General features: G+C 49.6%; 1 protein-coding gene across 1 annotated transcript; it reads left to right on the plus strand.

Moving 5' to 3' along the window:
- Positions 1–95: 95 nt before the first annotated feature.
- On the plus strand, positions 96–18,147 carry HGH1 (HGH1 cochaperone). Its single transcript, XM_086875804.1, has 9 exons — positions 96–610; positions 2,416–2,516; positions 8,310–8,408; positions 12,072–12,163; positions 14,032–14,154; positions 14,230–14,772; positions 15,410–15,721; positions 15,955–16,623; positions 16,781–18,147. Exons 1-6 carry the CDS (start codon positions 96–98, stop codon positions 14,377–14,379), a joined length of 1,080 nt encoding a protein of 359 aa, XP_086731930.1. The 3' UTR covers positions 14,380–14,772; positions 15,410–15,721; positions 15,955–16,623; positions 16,781–18,147.
- The last annotated feature ends 489 nt before the right edge of the window (positions 18,148–18,636 follow it).

Consider the following 18,636-nt stretch of genomic DNA (forward strand, 5'->3'; position numbering starts at 1 on the left):
CGCCCATCCGCGGTTTCCGCAGCGCTGATTGGCTGTTACACCTATCAATCTCCCCTGATTGGCTGTTACACCTATCCATCTCCCCCAGCGCGGCCATGATGGCGGAGACGATGGCGGAGCCCAAGAGCGAGGAGGCCGCGGCGGCCGCGGCTCTGTCGGAGCTGACGGCGCTGCTCTCCCCGTCCTCCCCCGCCGCTGCCGCCGCGGCCGAAGCCGCCCTGGCCCTTTCCGGGAGCGACTCGGGCCGGGCGATGCTGGCGGGACACCCCGAGGCCTTAGCGGCCTTGGCAGCCTCGGCCTCGCGTGGATCCGAGGCCGCCTTGGGCGCCTTGGTGAACGCGTCCTCCGAGCCCGCGGCGCTGGAGCCGCTCCTGGCCGCGCTCCCTTCTCTGGTGCCGCTGCTGGCGAGCTCCGGAGGGGCCTGCGGGGTGTTGGCCAACCTGTGCCGGGCTCCGGGAGCGGGCCCGGCGGTGCTGAGGGCGCTGGGGCCCGGGGCCCAGGCGCTGCTGCCGGCCCTGAGGGCGGAGCGGCCGCCGGACGAGCTCGGGGCGCTGCTCTGGAACCTGAGCCGGGAGCCGATGGGAAGGGAGCTGCTGATGGAGAGATCCGGGTGAGAAGGGAGATAAAGGGAAAATGGGGGGAAATGAGGGGGAAATGGAGGGGGGAAATGAGGAAAATGAGAGGGAAATGAGGGGAAAGGAAGGGGGGAAATGAGAGGAAATGAGGGGAAATGAAGGGGGAAATGAGGGGAAAATGAAGGGGGAATGAGGGAAATGAAGGGGGAAATGAGAGGGGAAATGAGAGGGGAAATGAAGGGGGAAATGAGAGGGGAAATGAGGGGAGAAATGAGGGGGAAAATGGGAAATGAAGGGGGGAAATGAGGGGAAATGAGAAATGAAGGGGGGAAGGAAGGGGAATGGGAAATGAAGGGAGAAATGGGGGGAAATGAAGAGGAAATGAAGGGGAAATGGGGGGAAATGAGGGAAAATGAAGGGAGAAATGGGGGAAATGAAGGGAGAAATGGGAGAAATTAAGGGGGAGTGAGGGAAATGAGGGGAGAAATGAGGGAAATGAGGGGAGAAATGAGGGAAATGAGGGGAGAAATGAGGGAAATGAGGGGAGAAATGGGGGAAATGAGGGAAAATGAAGGGGGAAATGGGGGAAATGAAGGGAGAAATGGGAGAAATGAGGGGAAAATGAAGGGAGAAATGGGGGAAATGAAGGGGGAATGAGGGAAATGAAGGGGGATGAGGGAAATGAGGGGAGAAATGGGGGAATGAGGGAAATGAAGGGGGAGTGAGGGAAATGAAGGGAGAAATGGGGAAAATGAAGGGAGAAATGGGGGAAAATGAAGGGAGAAATGGGAGAAATGAAGGGGGAATGAGGGAAATGAGGGGAGAAATGAGGGAAATGAGGGGAGAAATGGGGGAAATGAGGGGAGAATGAGGGAAATGAAGGGAGAAATGAGAGAAATGAAGGGGGAGTGAGGGAAATGAAGGGGAAAATGGGGGAAATGAGGGGAAAATGAAGGGAGAAATGGGGGAAATGGAGGGGGGAAATGAGGGAAATGAAGGGAGAAATGGGAGAAATGAAGGGGGAATGAGGGAAATGAAGGGAGAAATGAGGGAAATGAAGGGGGAATGAGGGAAATGAAGGGGGAATGAGGGAAATGAGAGGAGAAATGGGGGGAAATGAAGGGAGAAATGGGGGAAATGAGGGGAGAAATGGGGGAAATGAGGGGAGAAATGGGGGAAATGAGGGAAAATGAAGGGAGAAATGAGGGAAATGAAGGGAGAAATGGGAGAAATGAAGGGGGAATGAGGGAAATGAAGGGAGAAATGAGGGAAATGAAGGGGGAATGAGGAAAATGAAGGGGGAAATGGGGGAAAGGGAAAAGGGGGAAGGAGGAGGGAAGGGGAAAAGGGGGAGGGAAAAGGGGAGAAGGGAAAGGAAAAGGGAAGGGGAAGGGGAAAAGGGGAAGGACAGAGAGCAAAAGGAAAGGGAGGAAAAGGGAAGGGGAAAAGGGAAAGAAAAGAGAAGAGAGGGGAAAGAGAAAGGGGGAATAGGGAAAGGGAGAAGGGGAAAAATGAAAGGGGAGAAGGAGGAAAGAGAGGGGGAAAGGGAAGGGGAAAAGGGGGAGGGAAAAAGGGAGGGGAGAAAGGGGGAGAGGTGAGAGAAAAGGGGAGGGGAAAGAAAATAAGGGAAGGTTGAAGAAAAACAGAAGGGAAGGGAGAGGAAAAAAGGGAAAAGGGGGAAGGGAAAAAGGAAGAGAGGGGAGATGGATTCCAGTGGGAAAAAGGGAAAAGCAGGAGAAGGGGAACAAAAAGGGAAAAGGAGGTGCGGGTGGCCTCGGGAGGGCGGGGAAATGCGGGAATGAGGCCCGGCAAAGCGGGAATGAGAGCGGGACGGGCTCAGGCGAGCGGCGCGAAGGCTCCTGGAGCTGCTGAGGGAGCCGGGCCGGCCGGAGCTGCGGCGAGGAGCGGCCGGAGCCCTGCGGAACTGCTGCTTCCAGCACGGTGAGTCACCAAAAACTGAACCCCGGGATTCCCAGACACACGGGCAAACGGGACTGCGGGAGGGGAGGGGGAGATGGGGGGAAAAATGGGGGTTTGGGGGGGAAAATGGGGGGATTGGGGGGGAAAAAATGGGGATTTGGGGGGAAAAAATGGGGATTTTAGGGGGGATTTGGGTGGGGAAATGGGGATTGGGGGGGAGAAATGGGGGGATTTGGGGGAAAAAATGGGGGTTTGGGGGGGGAAATGGGGATTTGGGGGGGGAAATGGGGGTTTTAGGGGGAAAAATGGGGATTTTGGGGGGGAAAAATGGGGATTTTATGGGGGATTTGGGTGGGGAAATGGGGATTGGGGGGAAAATGGGGATTTGGGGGAAAAAATGGGGATTTGGGGGGGAAATGGGGATTTGGGGGGGGAAATGGGGATTTGGGGGGGGAAATGGGGATTTGGGGGGGGGAAATGGGGATTTGGGGGGGGATAATGGGGGGATTGGGGGGGAAATGGGGGTTTGGGGGGGGAAAATGGGGATTTGGGGGAAAAAATGGGGATTTGGGGGGGAAAATGGGGATTGGGGGGGAAAAAATGGGGATTTGGGGGGGAAAATGGGGATTTGGGGGGGGAAAATGGGGATTTTGGGGGGGAAATGGGGATTGGGGGGAAAAAATGGGGATTTTAAGGGAAAAAATGGGGATTTTAGGGGGGGGAAATGGGGATTTGGGGGGGGCAAATGGGGATTTGGGGGAAAAATGGGGATTTTGGGGGGGGAAATGGGGGGATTGGGGGGGGATAAAGGGGATTTTGGGGGGAAAAATGGGAATTTTGGGGGAAAAATGGGGATTTTAGGGGGGAAATGGGGATTTTGGGGGGATAATGGGGATTTTGGGGGGGCGAAATGGGGATTCTGGGGGGAAAAATGGGGATTTTAGGGGGAAAAAATGGGGATTTTGGGGGGATAATGGGGATTTTGGGAGGGGAAATGGGGATTTTGGGGGAAAAAATGGGGATTTTGGGGGGGAAATGGGGATTTGGGGGGAAAAAATGGGGATTTTGGGGGGGGGAAATGGGGATTTTGGGGGGGGAAATGGGGATTTTAGGGGGGGGAATGGGGATTTTTGGGGGGATAATGGGGATTTTAGGGGAAAAAATGGGGATTTTGGGGGGAAAATGGGGATTTTAGGGGGGAAAATGGGGATTGGGGGGGGATAATGGGGGGTTTGGGGGAGATAATGGGGATTTTAAGGGGAAAATGGGGATTTTAAGGGAAAAAATGGGGATTTTAAGAGAAAAAATGGGGATTTGGGGGGGAAAATGGGGATTTTAGGGGGGGAAAAACGGGATTTTGGGGGAAAAATGGGGATTTTAGGGGGAAAAATGGGGATTTTGGGGGAAAAATGGGGATTTTAGGGGGAAAAAATGGGGATTTTAGGGGGGATTTGGGTGGGGAAATGGGGATTTGGGTGGGAAAATGGGGATTGGGGGGGATAATGGGGAGATTTGGGGGAAAAAATGGGGATTTGGGGGGAAAAATGGGGATTTTGGAGGGGGAAATGGGGTTTGGGGGGGATAATGGGGATTTGGGGGAAAAAATGGGGATTTTGGGGGAAAAATGGGGATTTTAGGAGGGATTTGGGTGGGGAAATGGGGATTGGGGGGGAGAAATGGGGGGATTTGGGGGAAAAAATGGGGATTTGGGGGGGGAAATGGGGATTTGGGGGGGGAAATGGGGATTTTGGGGGAAAAAATGGGGATTTTAAGGGAAAAAATGGGGATTTGGGGGGGAAAATGGGGATTTTAGGGGGGAAAATGGGGATTTTGGGGGAAAAATTGGGATTTTGGGGGGATAATGGGGGGATTGGGGGGGAAATGGGGATTCTGGGGGGGAAATGGGGATTTTGGGGGGATAATGGGGATTTTGGGGGGAAATGGGGATTTTGGGGGGGGAAATGGGGATTGGGGGGGAGAAATGGGGGGATTTGGGGGAAAAATGGGGGTTTTGGGGGGAAAAATGGGGATTTTAGGGGGGATTTGGGTGGGGAAATGGGGATTCTGGGGGAAAAAATGGGGATTTGGGGGAAAAAATGGGGATTTGGGGGAAAAAATGGGGATTTTAGGGGGAAAAATGGGGATTTTTGGGGAAAAATGGGGATTTGGGGGGGGAAATGGGGATTTTAGGGGGAAAAAATGGGGATTTGGGGGGGGAAATGGGGATTGGGGGGGATAATGGGGATTTTGGGGGGAAATGGGGATTTTGGGGGGGGAAATGGGGATTTGGGGGAAAAATGGGGATTTTGGGGGGGGAAATGGGGGGATTGGGGGGGGATAAAGGGGATTTTGGGGGGAAAAATGGGAATTTTGGGGGAAAAATGGGGATTTTAGGGGGGAAATGGGGATTTTGGGGGGATAATGGGGATTTTGGGGGGGCGAAATGGGGATTCTGGGGGAAAAATGGGGATTTTAGGGGGAAAAAATGGGGATTTTGGGGGGATAATGGGGATTTTGGGAGGGGAAATGGGGATTTTGGGGGAAAAAATGGGGATTTTGGGGGGGAAATGGGGATTTGGGGGGAAAAAATGGGGATTTTGGGGGGGGAAATGGGGATTTTGGGGGGGGAAATGGGGATTTTAGGGGGGGAATGGGGATTTTGGGGGGGATTTTGGGGGGGAAATGGGGATTTTTGGGGGGGATAATGGGGATTTTAGGGGAAAAAATGGGGATTTTAGGGGAAAAAATGGGGATTTTAGGGGGAAAAGAGGGAATCTGGGGGAAAAAATGGGGATTTTAGGGGGGAAAAATGGGGATTTTGGGGGGAAAATATGGGGATTTGGGGGGGGGAATGGGGATTTTGGGGGGGAAAATGGGGATTTTAGGGGGGGAAATGGGGATTGCGGGGGGATAATGGGGATTGGGGGGGGGAAATGGGGGTTTGGGGGGGAAAATGGGGATTTTGGGAGGGATAATGGGGATTTGGGGGGGGAAATGGGGATTTGGGGGAAAAATGGGGATTTTAGGGGGGGAAATGGGGATTTTGGGGGAAAAATGGGGATTTTAGGGGGGAAATGGGGATTTTGGGGGAAAAATGGGAATTTTGGGGGGGAAAGTGGGGATTGGGGGGGATAATGGGGATTTTGGGGGGAAAAAATCGGGATTTTGGGGGGATAAAGGGGATTTTAGGGGGAAATGGGAAATTTTAGGGGAAAAAATGGGAATTTTGGGGGGAAATGGGGATTTGGGGGGATAATGCAAATTTTAGGGGGAAAATGGGGATTTGGGGGAAAAAATGGGAATTTTGGGGGAAAAATGGGAATTTTGGGGGAAAAATGGGGATTTTAGGGGGGGAAATTGTGATTTTAGGGGAAAAAATGGGAATTTTGAGGGGGAAAATAGGGATTTTAAGAGAAAAATGGGAATTTTAGGGGGGAAAATGGGGATTTTGGGGGGATAATGGGGATTTTAAGGGAAAAATGGGGATTTTGGGGGAAAAACAGGGATTTTAGGGGGGGATTTGGGTGGGGAAATGGGGATTTGGGTGGGAAAATGGGGACTGGGGGGAAATGGGGATTTGGGGAAAAAATGGGGATTTGGGGGAAAAAATGGGGATTTTGGAGGGGGAAATGGGGATTTTAGGGGGGGAAAAATGGGGATTTGGGGGGAAAAATGGGGATTTAGGAGGGGAAATAGGGATTTTGGGGGAAAAATGGGGATTTTGGGGGGGGAGAAAGGGGGATTTTGGGGGGGGAAATGGGGATTTTGGGGGAAAAAATGGGAATTTTGGGGGGGAAAGTGGGGATTGGGGGGGATAATGGGGATTTTGGGGGGAAAAAATCGGGATTTTGGGGGGATAAAGGGGATTTTAGGGGGAAATGGGAAATTTTAGGGGAAAAAATGGGAATTTTGGGGGGAAAATGGGGATTTGGGGGGATAATGCAAATTTTAGGGGGAAAATGGGGATTTGGGGGAAAAAATGGGAATTTGGGGGGAAAAATGGGAATTTTGGGGGAAAAATGGGGATTTTAGGGGGGGAAATTGTGATTTTAGGGGAAAAAATGGGAATTTTGAGGGGGAAAATAGGGATTTTAAGAGAAAAATGGGAATTTTAGGGGGGAAAATGGGGATTTTGGGGGGATAATGGGGATTTTAAGGGAAAAATGGGGATTTTGGGGGAAAAAACGGGGATTTTAGGGGGGATTTGGGTGGGGAAATGGGGATTTGGGTGGGAAAATTGGGACTGGGGGGAAATGGGGATTTGGGGAAAAAATGGGGATTTGGGGGAAAAAATGGGGATTTTAGGGGGGGGAAATGGGGATTTTGGGGGGGGGAAATGGGGATTTTAGGGGGAAAAATGGGGATTTGGGGGGGGAAATGGGGATTTTGGGGGAAAAATGTGAATTTCGGGGGGGATAATGGGAATTTTGGGGGAAAAATGTGAATTTCGGGGGGGATAATGGGAATTTTGGGGGGAAAATGGGGATTTTAGGGGGGGGAAATGGGGATTTTGGGGAGGAAATGGGGATTTGGGGGGGAGAAATGGGAATTTGGGGGGGATAATGCGAATTTTGGGGGGGGAAATGGGAATTTTGGCTGGGGTTGGGTGTTTGCTGTCCTGGGAATTCCCAGAATTCCTGGAATTCCCATTTTTTTCCGGATGTTTCTGGAATTTTGGGGATTGATGGGAAAATTCCGGCTCCAAACCTTTCCCAAAGTCTGGGAATTCCCAGAATTCCCAGGAAAATCTCAGCTCCAAACCCTTCCCAAACTCTGGGAATTCCAAACCCTTCTGGAAATCTGGGAATTCCTGGAATTCCAAGGAAAATCCCAGCTCCAAACCCTTCCCAAACTCTGGGAATTCCTTGGAAAATCCCTGCTCCAAACCCTTCCAGAACTCCAGGAATTCCCAGAATTCCCAGGAAAATTCCAGCTCCAAACTCTTCCCAAACTCTGGGAATTCTGGGAATTCCCAGGGAAATCTCAGCTCCAAACTCATCCCAAAATCTGGGAATTCCAAACTCTTCTGAAAATCTGGGAATTCCTGAAATTCCAAGGAAAATTCCAGCTCAAAATCCTTCCCAAAATTAGAGAATTCCTGGAATTCCAAGGAAAATCCCATTTCCAAACCCTTCCCAAACTCTGGAAATTCCTGGGAAAATCCCATTTCCAAACCCTTCCCAAACTCCAGGAATTCCCAGAATTCCCAGGAAAATCCCAGCTCCAAACCCTGGGAATTCCAAACCCTTCTGGAAATCTGGGAATTCCTGGAATTCCCAGGAAAATTCCAGCTCCAAACCCTTCCCAAAATCTGGGAATTCCTGGAATTGCCAGGAAATTCCCTTTCCAAACCTTTCCCAAACTCTGGGAATTCCAAACCCTTCCCAAACTCTGGGAATTCTGGGAATTCCAGGAAAATTCCAGCTCCAAACCCTTCCCAAACTCCAGGAATTCCCAGAATTCCCAGGAAATTCCCTTTCCAAACCCTTCCCAAACTCTGGGAATTCTGGGAATTCCCAGGAAAATTCCAGCTCCAAAACCTTCCCAAACTCCAGGAATTCCTGGAATTCCCAGGAAATTCCCTTTCCAAACCCTTCCCAAAATCTGGGAATTCCAAACCCTTCCCAAAATCTGGGAATTCCTGGGAAAATTCCAGGAAAATTCCAGCTCCAAACCATTCCCAAACTCTGGGAATTCCAAACCCTTCCCAAAATCTGGGAATTCCCAGGAAATTCCCTTTCCAAACCCTTCCCGATCTCCGGGAATTCCGGGAATTTTGGGATCCGATCCCGGTTTTTTTCCCGGAATTCCCAGAGCACCAGGAGCGGCTGCTGAGCTCGGAGCTGGAGGCGCTGCCGGCGCTGCTGCTCCCGCTCGCCGGCCACGAGGAATTGTCCCCGCGAGAGACGGAACGTGAGCGCAGAATCCGCAGCTGGGAACGCTCGGAATTCCTTGGGAATTCCTCGGGAATTCCTTGGGAATGCTCGGGAACGCTTGGGAATTCCTTGGGAATGCTCGGGAATGCTCGGGAATGCTCGGGAATTCCTTGGGAATGCTCGGGAATGCTCGGGGATTCCTTGGGAATGCTCGGGAATTCCTTGGGAATGCTCGGGAATGCTCGGGAATTCCTTGGGAATGCTCGGGAATGCTCGGGGATTCCTTGGGAATGCTCGGGAATTCCTTGGGAATGCTCGGGGATTCCTTGGGAATGATTGGGAATGCTCGGGGATTCCTTGGGAATGCTCGGGAATTCCTTGGGAATGCTCGGGGATGGTCGGGGATTCCTTGGGAATGCTCGGGGATTCCTTGGGAATGCTCGGGAATGCTCGGGAATTCCTTGGGAATGCTCGGGAATGCTCGGGAATTCCTTGGGAATGCTCGGGAATTCCTTGGGAATGCTCGGGAATGCTCGGGGATTCCTTGGGAATGCTCGGGAATTCCTTGGGAATGCTCGGGAATTCCTTGGGAATGCTCGGGAATGCTCGGGGATTCCTTGGGAATGCTCGGGAATTCCTTGGGAATTCTCGGGGATTCCTTGGGAATGCTCAGGAATTCCTTGGGAATTTTTGGGGAATTTTTTGGGAATTTTTTTGGGAATTTTTGGGGAATTTTCTGGGAATTTTTGGGGAATTTTCTGGGAATTTTTGTGGAATTTTTTGGGAATTTCTTGGGATTTTTTGGGGAATTTTTGGGATTTTTTTGGAAATTTTTGGGGATTTTTTGGGGATTTTTTGGGGATTTTTTTGGGAATTTTTTGGGAATTTTTGGGAATTTTTGGGGAATTTTTTTTGAATTTCTAGGGATTTTTGGGGGAATTTTTGGGAATTTTTTGGGAATTTTCTGGGAATTTTTTGGGAATTTTCTGGGAATTTCTTGGGAATTTTGGGGGAATTTTTTGGGATTTTTTGGGGATTTTTTTTGGAATTTTTGGGGAATTTTTTAGGAATTTTTGGGGAATTTTTTTGGAATTTCATGGGATTTTTTGGGGAATTTTTGGGAATTTTTTTGGAATTTTCTCAGAATTTTTGGGGAATTTTTTGGGAATTTTCTGGGAATTTCTTGGGAATTTTTGGGGAATTTTTTGGGGATTTTTTGGGGAACTTATGGGGAATTTTTTGGGAATTTTGGGGAATTTTTGGGGAACTTATGGGGAATTCTTGGGGAATTTGGGGGAATTTTTGGGGAAATTTTTATGGGAAGTTTTGGGGATTTTTTGGAGAATTTTTGGGGAATTTTTTGGGAATTTTTTGGGGAATTTTTGGGGAATTTTTTGGGAATTTTCCTAGATTTCCTGAGATTTTTTTGGAATTTTTTTTCGGATTTTTTTTTGAATTTTTGGGGATTTTTGGAGGTTTTTTGGGAATTTTTTGGGATTTTTTGAGGTTTTTGGGAATTTTCCTGGATTTCCTGAGGTTTTTTGGGAATTTTCCCAGATTTCTTGAGGTTTTCTGGGAACTTCCGGGGAATTTTCCTGGATTTCTTGAGGTTTCTTGGGAATTTTCCCGGGGTTTTGAGGATTTTTTGGGAATTTTTCTAGATTTCCTGAGGTTTTGTGGGATTTTTTGGGAATTTTCCTGGATTTTTTGAGTTTTTTGGGAATTTTCCTGGATTTCTTGACAATTTTTTGGGAATATTCCCAGATTTCCTGAGGCTTTTTGGGATTTTTTGGGAATTTTCCTGGATTTCTTGAGGTTTTTTGGGATTTTTTGGGAATTTTCCTGGATTTTTTGAGTTTTTTGGGGAAAATTCTCAGATTTCCTGAGGTTTTTTGGGAATTTTTTGGGAACATTCCCAGATTTCCTGAGGTTTTTGGGGTTATTTTGGGTTTTTTTGGCAAATTCCCGGATTTCCCAAGGTTTTTTGGGAATTTTTTGGGAATATTCCCGGATTTCCTGAGATTTTTTTGGGAATATTCCCAGATTTTTGGGGGGTTTTTTGGGAATTTTTTGGGCACATTCCCAGATTTTTTGAGGTTTTTGGTTTTTTTTGGGATTTTTTGGGCACATTCCGGGATTTTTTGGGGATTTTTTGGGAACATTCCCAGATTTTTTTGAGGTTTTTTTGGGGGTTTTTTTGGAATTTTTTGGGCACATTCCGGGATTTTTTGAGGTTTTTGGGTTTTTTGGGAATTTTTTGGGCACATTCCCAGATTTTTTGAGGTTTTTGGGTTTTTTGGGAATTTTTTGGGAATATTCCAGGATTTTTTGAGGTTTTTGGGAATTTTTGGGGAATTTTTTTGGCACATTCTGGGATTTTTTGGGGTTTTTTGGGAATTTTTTGGGCACATTCCCAGATTTTTTGAGGTTTTTGGAGTTTTTTTGGGAATTTTTTGGGAATATTCCCGGATTCGCTGAGGCTTTTGGGGTTTTTCAGGAATTTTTTGGGCACATTCCGGGATTTTTTGAGGTTTTTGGGGTTTTTTGGGATTTTTTTGGCACCTTCCGGGATTTTTTGGGGAATTTTTGGGGAATTTTTTGGGCACATTCCGGGATTTTTTGAGGTTTTTGGGAATTTTTTGGGCACATTCCAGGATTTTTTGAGGTTTTTGGGAATTTTTTGGGCACATCCCCAGATTTTTTGAGATTTTTGTGGGTTTTTTGGGACTTTTTTGGCACATTCTGGGATTTTTTGAGGTTTTGGGAATTTTTGGGGAATTTTTGTGAACATTCCCAGATTTTTGGGGAATTTTTTGGGCACATTCCAGGATTATGTGAGGTTTTTGGGGATTTTGGGGGATTTTCTGGGAACATCGCCAGCTTTTTTGAGTTTTTTTGGGATTTTTTGGGAATTTTTAGGCACATTCCGGGATTTTCCGAGGTTTTTTTGGGAATTTTTGGGCATATTCCGGGATTTTTTGAGGTTTTTGGGAATTTTTTGGGAATTTTTTGGGCACATTCTGGGATTTCCCAAGGTTTTTTTGGGAATTTTTTTGGGAACATTCCGGGATTTTTTGAGGTTTTTGGGAATTTTTTGGGAATTTTGTGGGAATATTCCTGGATTCGCTAAGGTTTTTGGGGTTTTTCAGGAATTTTTTGGGCACATTCCGGGATTTTTTGGGGATTTTTCAGGAACATTCCCAGATTTTTTTGAGGCTTTTTGGGGTTTTTTTGGGAATTTTTTGGGCACATTCCAGGATTTCCCGAGGTTTTTTGGGTTTTTTGGGAATTTTCTGGGCACATTCCCGGATTTCCCAAGGTTTTTTTGGGAATTTTTTGGGCACATTCCGGGATTTCCTGAGGTTTTTTGGGATTTTTTTGGAACATTCCCAGATTTTTTGAGGTTTTTGGGGTTTTTCAGGAATTTTTGGGGCACATTCCGGGATTTTTTGAGGTTTTTGGGGTTTTTTGGGAATTTTTTAGGAACATTCCCAGATTTTTTGAGGTTTTGGGTTTTTTTGGGAATTTTTTGGGCACATTCCCAGATTTTTTGGGGATTTTTTGGGAATAATCCCAGATTTTTTGAGGTTTTTGGGAACATTCCCAGATGTTTTGAGGTTTTTGGGAATTTTTGGGGAATTTTTGGGGAATTTTTTTTGGCACATTCCCGGATTCCCTGATTTTCCCTGTGGAATTGCAGAGCTTCCCGTGGATTTGCAGTTCCTGCCCCCGGAGCATCGCCGCGAGGAGGACCCGGAGATCCGGAAAATGATCCTGGAGACGCTGATGTTGGTGCGAATTCCGGAATTTTGGGAACACTTTTGGTGGGAAAAGGAGATTTTTAGGGAATTTTGGGAATTTGGGAGGAATTTGGGGATTTTTTGAGGAATTTTGGGAGGAATTTTGGGATTTTTTTGAGGAATTTTGGGGGTTTTTGGGAATTTTTAGGGGGAATTTTGGGATTTTTTTGTGGAATTCTGGGAATTTTGGGAGGAATTTTGGGAATTTTTGAGGAATTTTGGGATTTTTTTGAGGGATTTGGGGACTTTTTGAGGAATTTTGGGAATTTGGGGAGGAATTTTTAAATTTTTTTGAGGAATTTTGGGATTTTTTTGAGGAATTTTGGGAATTTTGGGAGGAATTTTGAGGAATTTGGGGATTTTTTTGAGGAATTTTGGGATTTTATGAGGAATCTTGGGAATTTTTGAGGAGTTTTTGGAATTCCATGAGGAATTTCAGGAGGAATTTTGGGAATTTTTGAGGAATTTTGGGATTTTTTTGAGGAATTTTGGGAATTTTCTGAGGAGTTTTTGGAATTTTGGGAATTTCAGGAGGAATTTTGGGATTTTTCTGAGGAATTTTGGGATTTTTTGTGGAATTTTGGGAGAAATTTTGAGGAATTTTTGGATTTTCTGAGGAGTTTTTGGAATTTTGGGAATTCTGGGAGGAATTTTGGGTATTTTTTGAAGAAATTTTGGGATTTTTTTGAGGAATTTTGGGAATTTTTGAGGAGTTTTGGGAATTTCAGGAGGAATTTTGGGGTTTTTTGAGGATTTCTGGGAATTTTGGGAGAATTTGGGAACTTTGGGTGGAATTTTGGTAAGTTGGAAAGGAATTTTGGGAATTTTTTGAGGAATTTTTGGATTTTCTGATGAGTTTTGGGAGTTTTTGAGGAATTTTGGGAAGAATTTTTGAATTTTGGGAGGAATTTTGGGAATTTGCTGTGAAATTTTAGGGATTTGGGAGGAATTTTGGGGTTCCTTGAGGAATTTTGGGAACTTTTTGAGGAATTTTGGGATTTTGGGAGGAATTTTGGGAATTCCATGAGGAATTTTGGAGTTTCTTTGAGGAATTTTGGGGGTTCCTGGAGGAATTTTGGGAATTTTATGAGGAATTTTGGGATTTTGGGAGGAATTTGGGGATCCCTTGAGGAATTTTGGGGGTTCCTGGAGGAATTTTGGGATTCCCTGAGGAATTTTGGGATTTTGGGAGGAATTTTGGGATCCCTTGAGGAATTTTGGGGGTTCCTGGAGGAATTTTGGGATTCCCTGAGGAATTTTGGGATTTTAGGAGGAATTTTGGGATTCCTTGAGGAATTTTGGGGGTTCCTGGAGGAATTTTGGAGTTTCTTTGAGGAATTTTGGGGGTTCCTGGAGGAATTTTGGGATTCCCTGAGGAATTTTGGGATTTTGGGAGGAATTTTGGGATTTTGGGAGGAATTTGGGGAATTCCATGAGGAATTTTGGAGTTTCTTTGAGGAATTTTGGGGGTTCCTGGAGGAATTTTGGGGTTTCTTTGAAGAATTTTGGGGGTTCCTGGAGGAATTTTGGGAATTCCCTGAGGAATTTTGGGATTTTGGGAGGAATTTTGGGATTTTGGGAGGAATTTTGGGATTTTGGGAGGAATTTTGGAGTTTCTTTGAGGAATTTTGGGAATTTCCTGAGGAATTTTGGGATTTTGGGAGGAATTTTGGGATCCCTTGAGGAATTCCACCCGTTCCATCCCAAATCCCGCTCTCCACCCCCATCTCCTGGAGCTCCAGGAGAACTTCTCCGTGTTCCACCACCCACCACAGAACCCCTTCCTTCTTCTGCGAGATCCCAACAAATCCCAGCTTCCCATTCCCGCCAAAAATTCCCCAAATTCCCGAATTTCCCCAGCTCTCGGCCACCAAATCGGGGCGGTCCCACCTGAGGTCCAACGGTTCCTACCTGGTTCTCCGCGAGCTCCACCAGCAGGAGAAGAACCCCGAGGTCCTCAGCGCCTGCCAGAAGCTCATCGAGGTGAGATCCCGGGAATCCCGGGAATTCCGGGAGTTGCCGAGGCGGGAAGTTGGGATTTTGGCGGGAATTGCGCAGGTGTTGATCGCGGACGAGCCCGAGGTGGGAATGGAGAACCTCCTGGAGGTGACAATTCCAGAGGAGCTGCAGAGGAGGTTCCAGCAGGAGGATGAGGAGGAGGAAGAGCGGAAGAGGAAGCAACGGGAAGAGGAGGAGACGTCGAGGTGACGTCGGAACGGCGCCGGAGGAGACCCTGGGGCCACCAAGGGCCACCACGGGGACAATGGGGTGGTCCTGAAGGTCCTTCATGGGGACAACGGGGTGTCCTTGGGGACCCTGGGGCCACCAAGGGCCACCACGGGGACAATGGGGTGGTCCTGAAGGTCCTTCATGGTGACTTCAAGGTTGTTCATGGTGACCTAAAGGTCCTTCATGGGGACAATGGGGTTGGGGACCATGGGGCCACCAAAAGCCACCATGGTGACAATGGGGTGTCCTTGGGGACCATGGGGCCACCAAAAGCCACCATGGTGACAATGGGGTGTCCTTGGGGACCATGGGGCTACCAAGAGCCACCATGGGGACAATGGGGTGTCCTTGGGGACCATGGGGCCACCAAGAGCCACCAGGGGGACAATGGGATGGTCCTGAAGGTTCTTCATGGTGACTTAAAGGTTGTTCATGGTGACTGTGAGCTGTTTCTGAGGGTCCATCAAGGTGACAACGGGGTGGTGGCACCAAAAAGTCACCAAGGTGACAATGAGATGTCCCTGAGGGTTCTTCGTGGTGACAATGGGGCGTCCTTGGGGACAATGGTGGCACCAAAAGCCACCACGGGGACAATGGGGTGGTTCTGAAGGTCTTTTGTGGTGACAATGGGGTGTCCTTGGGGACCATGGGGCCACCAAGGGCCACCACGGTGACAATGGGTTGGTCCTGAAGGTCCTTCATGGGGACAATGGGGTGTCCTTGGGGACCATGGGGCCACCAAGAGCCACCACGGGGACAATGGGGTGGTCCTGAAGGTCCTTCATGGTGACCATGGGGTGTCCTTGGGGACCATGGGGCCACCAAAAGCCACCATGGTGACAGTGGGGTGTCCTTGGGGACCCTGGGGCCACCAAAAGCCACCATGGTGACAGTGGGGTGTCCTTGGGGACCATGGGGCCACCAAGAGCCACCATGGTGACAGTGGGGTGTCCTTGGGGACCATGGGGCCACCAAGAGCCACCATGGGGACAATGGGATGGTCCTGAAGGTCCTTCATGGTGACCATGGGGTGTCCTTGGGGACCATGGGGCCACCAAAAGCCACCACGGGGACAATGGGCTGGTCCTGAATGTCCTTCATGGTGACTTCAAGGTTGTTCATGGTGACAATGAGAGGTTTCTGAGGGTCCATCAAGGTGACAACGGGGTGGTGGCACCAAAAAGTCACCAAGGTGACAATGAGATGTCCCTGAGGGTTCTTCATGGTGACAATGGGGTGTGCTTGGGGACAATGGTGGCACCAAAAGCCACCATGGGGACAATGGGCTGGTCCTGAAGGTCCTTCATGGTGACAATGAGAGGTTTCTGAAGGTCCATCATGATGACAATGGGATGGTGGCACCAAAAGCCACCACGGTGACAATGGGTTGGTCCTGAAGGTTCTTCATGTTGACCTAAAAGTTGTTCATGGTGACCATGAGGTGTTTCTTAGGGTCCATCACAGTGACAATGGTGTGGGGCCACCAAAAGCCACCACAGTGACAATGGGCTCGTCCTGAAGGTCCGTCATGGTGACAATGAGAGGTTTCTGAAGGTCCATCATGGTGACAATGGGATGGTGGCACTAAAAGCCACCACGGGGACAATGGGCTGGTCCTGAAGGTCCTTCATGGTGACAATGAGAGGTTTCTGAGGATCCATCGTGGTGACAATGGGGTGATGGCACCAAAAGCCACCACAAGGACAATGGGGTGTCTTTGGGGACAGTGGTGGCACCAAAAGCCACCATGGGGACAATGGGCTGGTCCTGAAGGTCCTTTGTGGTGACCTGAAGGTCCTTCATGGTGACAGTGAGAGGTTTCTGAGGGTCTATCATGGTGACAAGGGGGTGGTGGCACCAAAAGCCACCAAGCTGACCATGAGATGTCCCTGAGGAGCCACCAAGGTGACAATGGGCTGGTCCTAAGGGTCCACCATGGTGACAATGGGTTGTTCCTGAGGGTCCATTACAGTGACAACGAGATGTCCCCAAGAGCCACCGTGGTGTCCATGGGATGTCCCCAAGGCTCCACCAAGGTGACAATGGGATGTCCCCAAGGGTCCACCGTGGTGTCCATGGGATGTCCCCAAGGCTCCACCAAGGTGACAATGGGATGTTCCTGAGGGTCCTTCATGGTGACAATGAGATGTCCCCAAAAGCCACCGTGGTGTCCATGGGATGTCCCCAAGGCTCCACCAAGGTGACAATGGGATGTTCCTGAGGGTCCACCATGGTGGCAGAGATGTCCCCAAGAGCCACCGCGGTGTCCATGGGATGTCCCCAAGAGCCACCGTGGTGCCCATGGGATGTTCCTGAGGGTCCACCATGGTGGCAGAGATGTCCCCAAGAGCCACCGCGGTGTCCATGGGATGTCCCCAAGGCTCCACCATGGTGACAATGGGTTGTCCTTGAGAAGGCATCTTGGGGACGATGGAATGTTCCTGAGGGTCCAGCATGGTGACAATCAGATGTCCCCCAAGGGTCCTTCATGGAGACAATGAGAGGTTTCTGAGGTGCCACCATGGTGACAATGAGACGTCCCCAAGAGTCCATCGTGGTGACGATGGGATGTTCCTGAGGAGTCACCAAGGTGTCCATGGGATGTCCCCAAGGGTTCTTCATGGAGATGATGAGATGTTCTTGAGGGGACAATGGGGTGGTGGCACCAAAAGCCACCATGATGACAATGGGGTGGTGCTGAAGGTTCTTCACGGTGACAATGAGGAGTTTTTGAGGGTTCATCGTGGTGACAATGGGGTGTCCTCGAGGAGCCATCTTGGGGACAATGAGATGTCCCCAAGGGTTCGCCATGGTGACAATGTCCCCAAAAGCCACCGTGGTGCCCATGGGATGTTCCCGAGGGTCCACCATGGTGACAATGGGATGTCCCCAAGGGTCCACCGTGGTGACAATGGGATGTTCCCGAGGGTCCACCATGGTGACAATGAGATGTTCCCGAGGGTCCACCAAGGTGACAATGGGATGTTCCTGAGGGTCCACCATGGTGACAATGGGATGTCCCCAAGGGTCCACCATGGTGACAATGGGATGTTCCCGAGGGTCCACCATGGTGACAATGAGATGTTCCCGAGGGTCCACCAAGGTGACAATGGGATGTTCCTGAGGGTCCACCATGGTGACAATGGGATGTCCCCAAGGGTCCACCATGGTGACAATGGGATGTTCCTGAGGGTCCACCAAGGTGACAATGGGATGTCCACAAAAGCCACCCCGGTGTCCATGGGATGTCCCCAAGGGTCCACCATGGTGACAATGGGATGTCCCCAGAGGCCACCATGGTGCCCATGGGATGTCCCCAAGGGTCCTTCATGGTGACAATGGGATGTCCCCAAAAGCCACCGTGGTGTCCATGGGATGTCCCCAAGGCTCCACCATGGTGACAATGGGATGTCCCCAAGAGTCCACCAAGGTGACAATGGGATGTCCCTGAGGGTCCACCATGGTGACAATGGGATGTCCCTGAGGAGCCTCCAGGGTGACAGAGATGTCCCCAAAAGCCACCGTGGTGCCCATGGGATGTCCCTGAGGAGCCGCCAGGGTGACAGAGATGTCCCCAAAAGCCACCCCAGTGTCCATGGGATGTCCCTGAGGAGCCACCGTGGTGTCCATGGGATGTCCCTAAGGGTCCATCATGGTGACAACGAGATGTCCCCAAAGCCACCGTGGTGTCCCTGAGGAGCCTCCGGGGTGTCCCAAAGGTGACCAATTAAAGGATTTCACCCCAAATCCGGAGTGGCCTCAGGGCTGGGGACAACGAAGAGCTCTGGGGACATCGGGGGGGGACATTTGGGGACATCAGGGGGGATTTGGGGACATTGGGGGGGATTTGGGGACACCAGAACCGAGTTTGGGGACATCAGGGGGGACATTTGGGGACATCGGGGGGGATTTGGGGACATTGGGGGGGATTTGGGGACACCAGAACCGAGTTTGGGGACATCAGGGGGGACATTTGGGGACATCGGGGGGGATTTGGGGACATTGGGGGGGATTTGGGGACACCAGAACCGAGTTTGGGGACATCAGGGGGGACATTTGGGGACATCGGGGGGGATTTGGGGACATTGGGGGGGATTTGGGGACACCAGAACCGAGTTTGGGGACATCAGGGGGGACATTTGGGGACATCGGGGGGGATTTGGGGACATTGGGGGGGATTTGGGGACATTGGGGGGGATTTGGGGACACCAGAACCGAGTTTGGGGACATCAGGGG

The sequence above is a fragment of the Cyanistes caeruleus genome, chromosome 1, assembly GCF_971803275.1.
Source record: "Cyanistes caeruleus chromosome 1, bCyaCae1.hap1.1, whole genome shotgun sequence".
Classification (NCBI taxonomy): domain Eukaryota; kingdom Metazoa; phylum Chordata; class Aves; order Passeriformes; family Paridae; genus Cyanistes; species Cyanistes caeruleus.

Bases quoted from the DNA above. Each gene is read 5' to 3' on its own strand.
- HGH1 (XM_086875804.1), top strand. From the start codon at position 96: ATGATGGCGGAGACGATGGCGGAGCCCAAGAGCGAGGAGGCCGCGGCG. The intron at 2,517-8,309 runs GTGAGTCACCAA...CGGAATTCCCAG, and splicing joins GAACTGCTGCTTCCAGCACG to AGCACCAGGAGCGGCTGCTG. The intron at 12,164-14,031 runs GTGCGAATTCCG...GAATTTCCCCAG, and splicing joins TCCTGGAGACGCTGATGTTG to CTCTCGGCCACCAAATCGGG.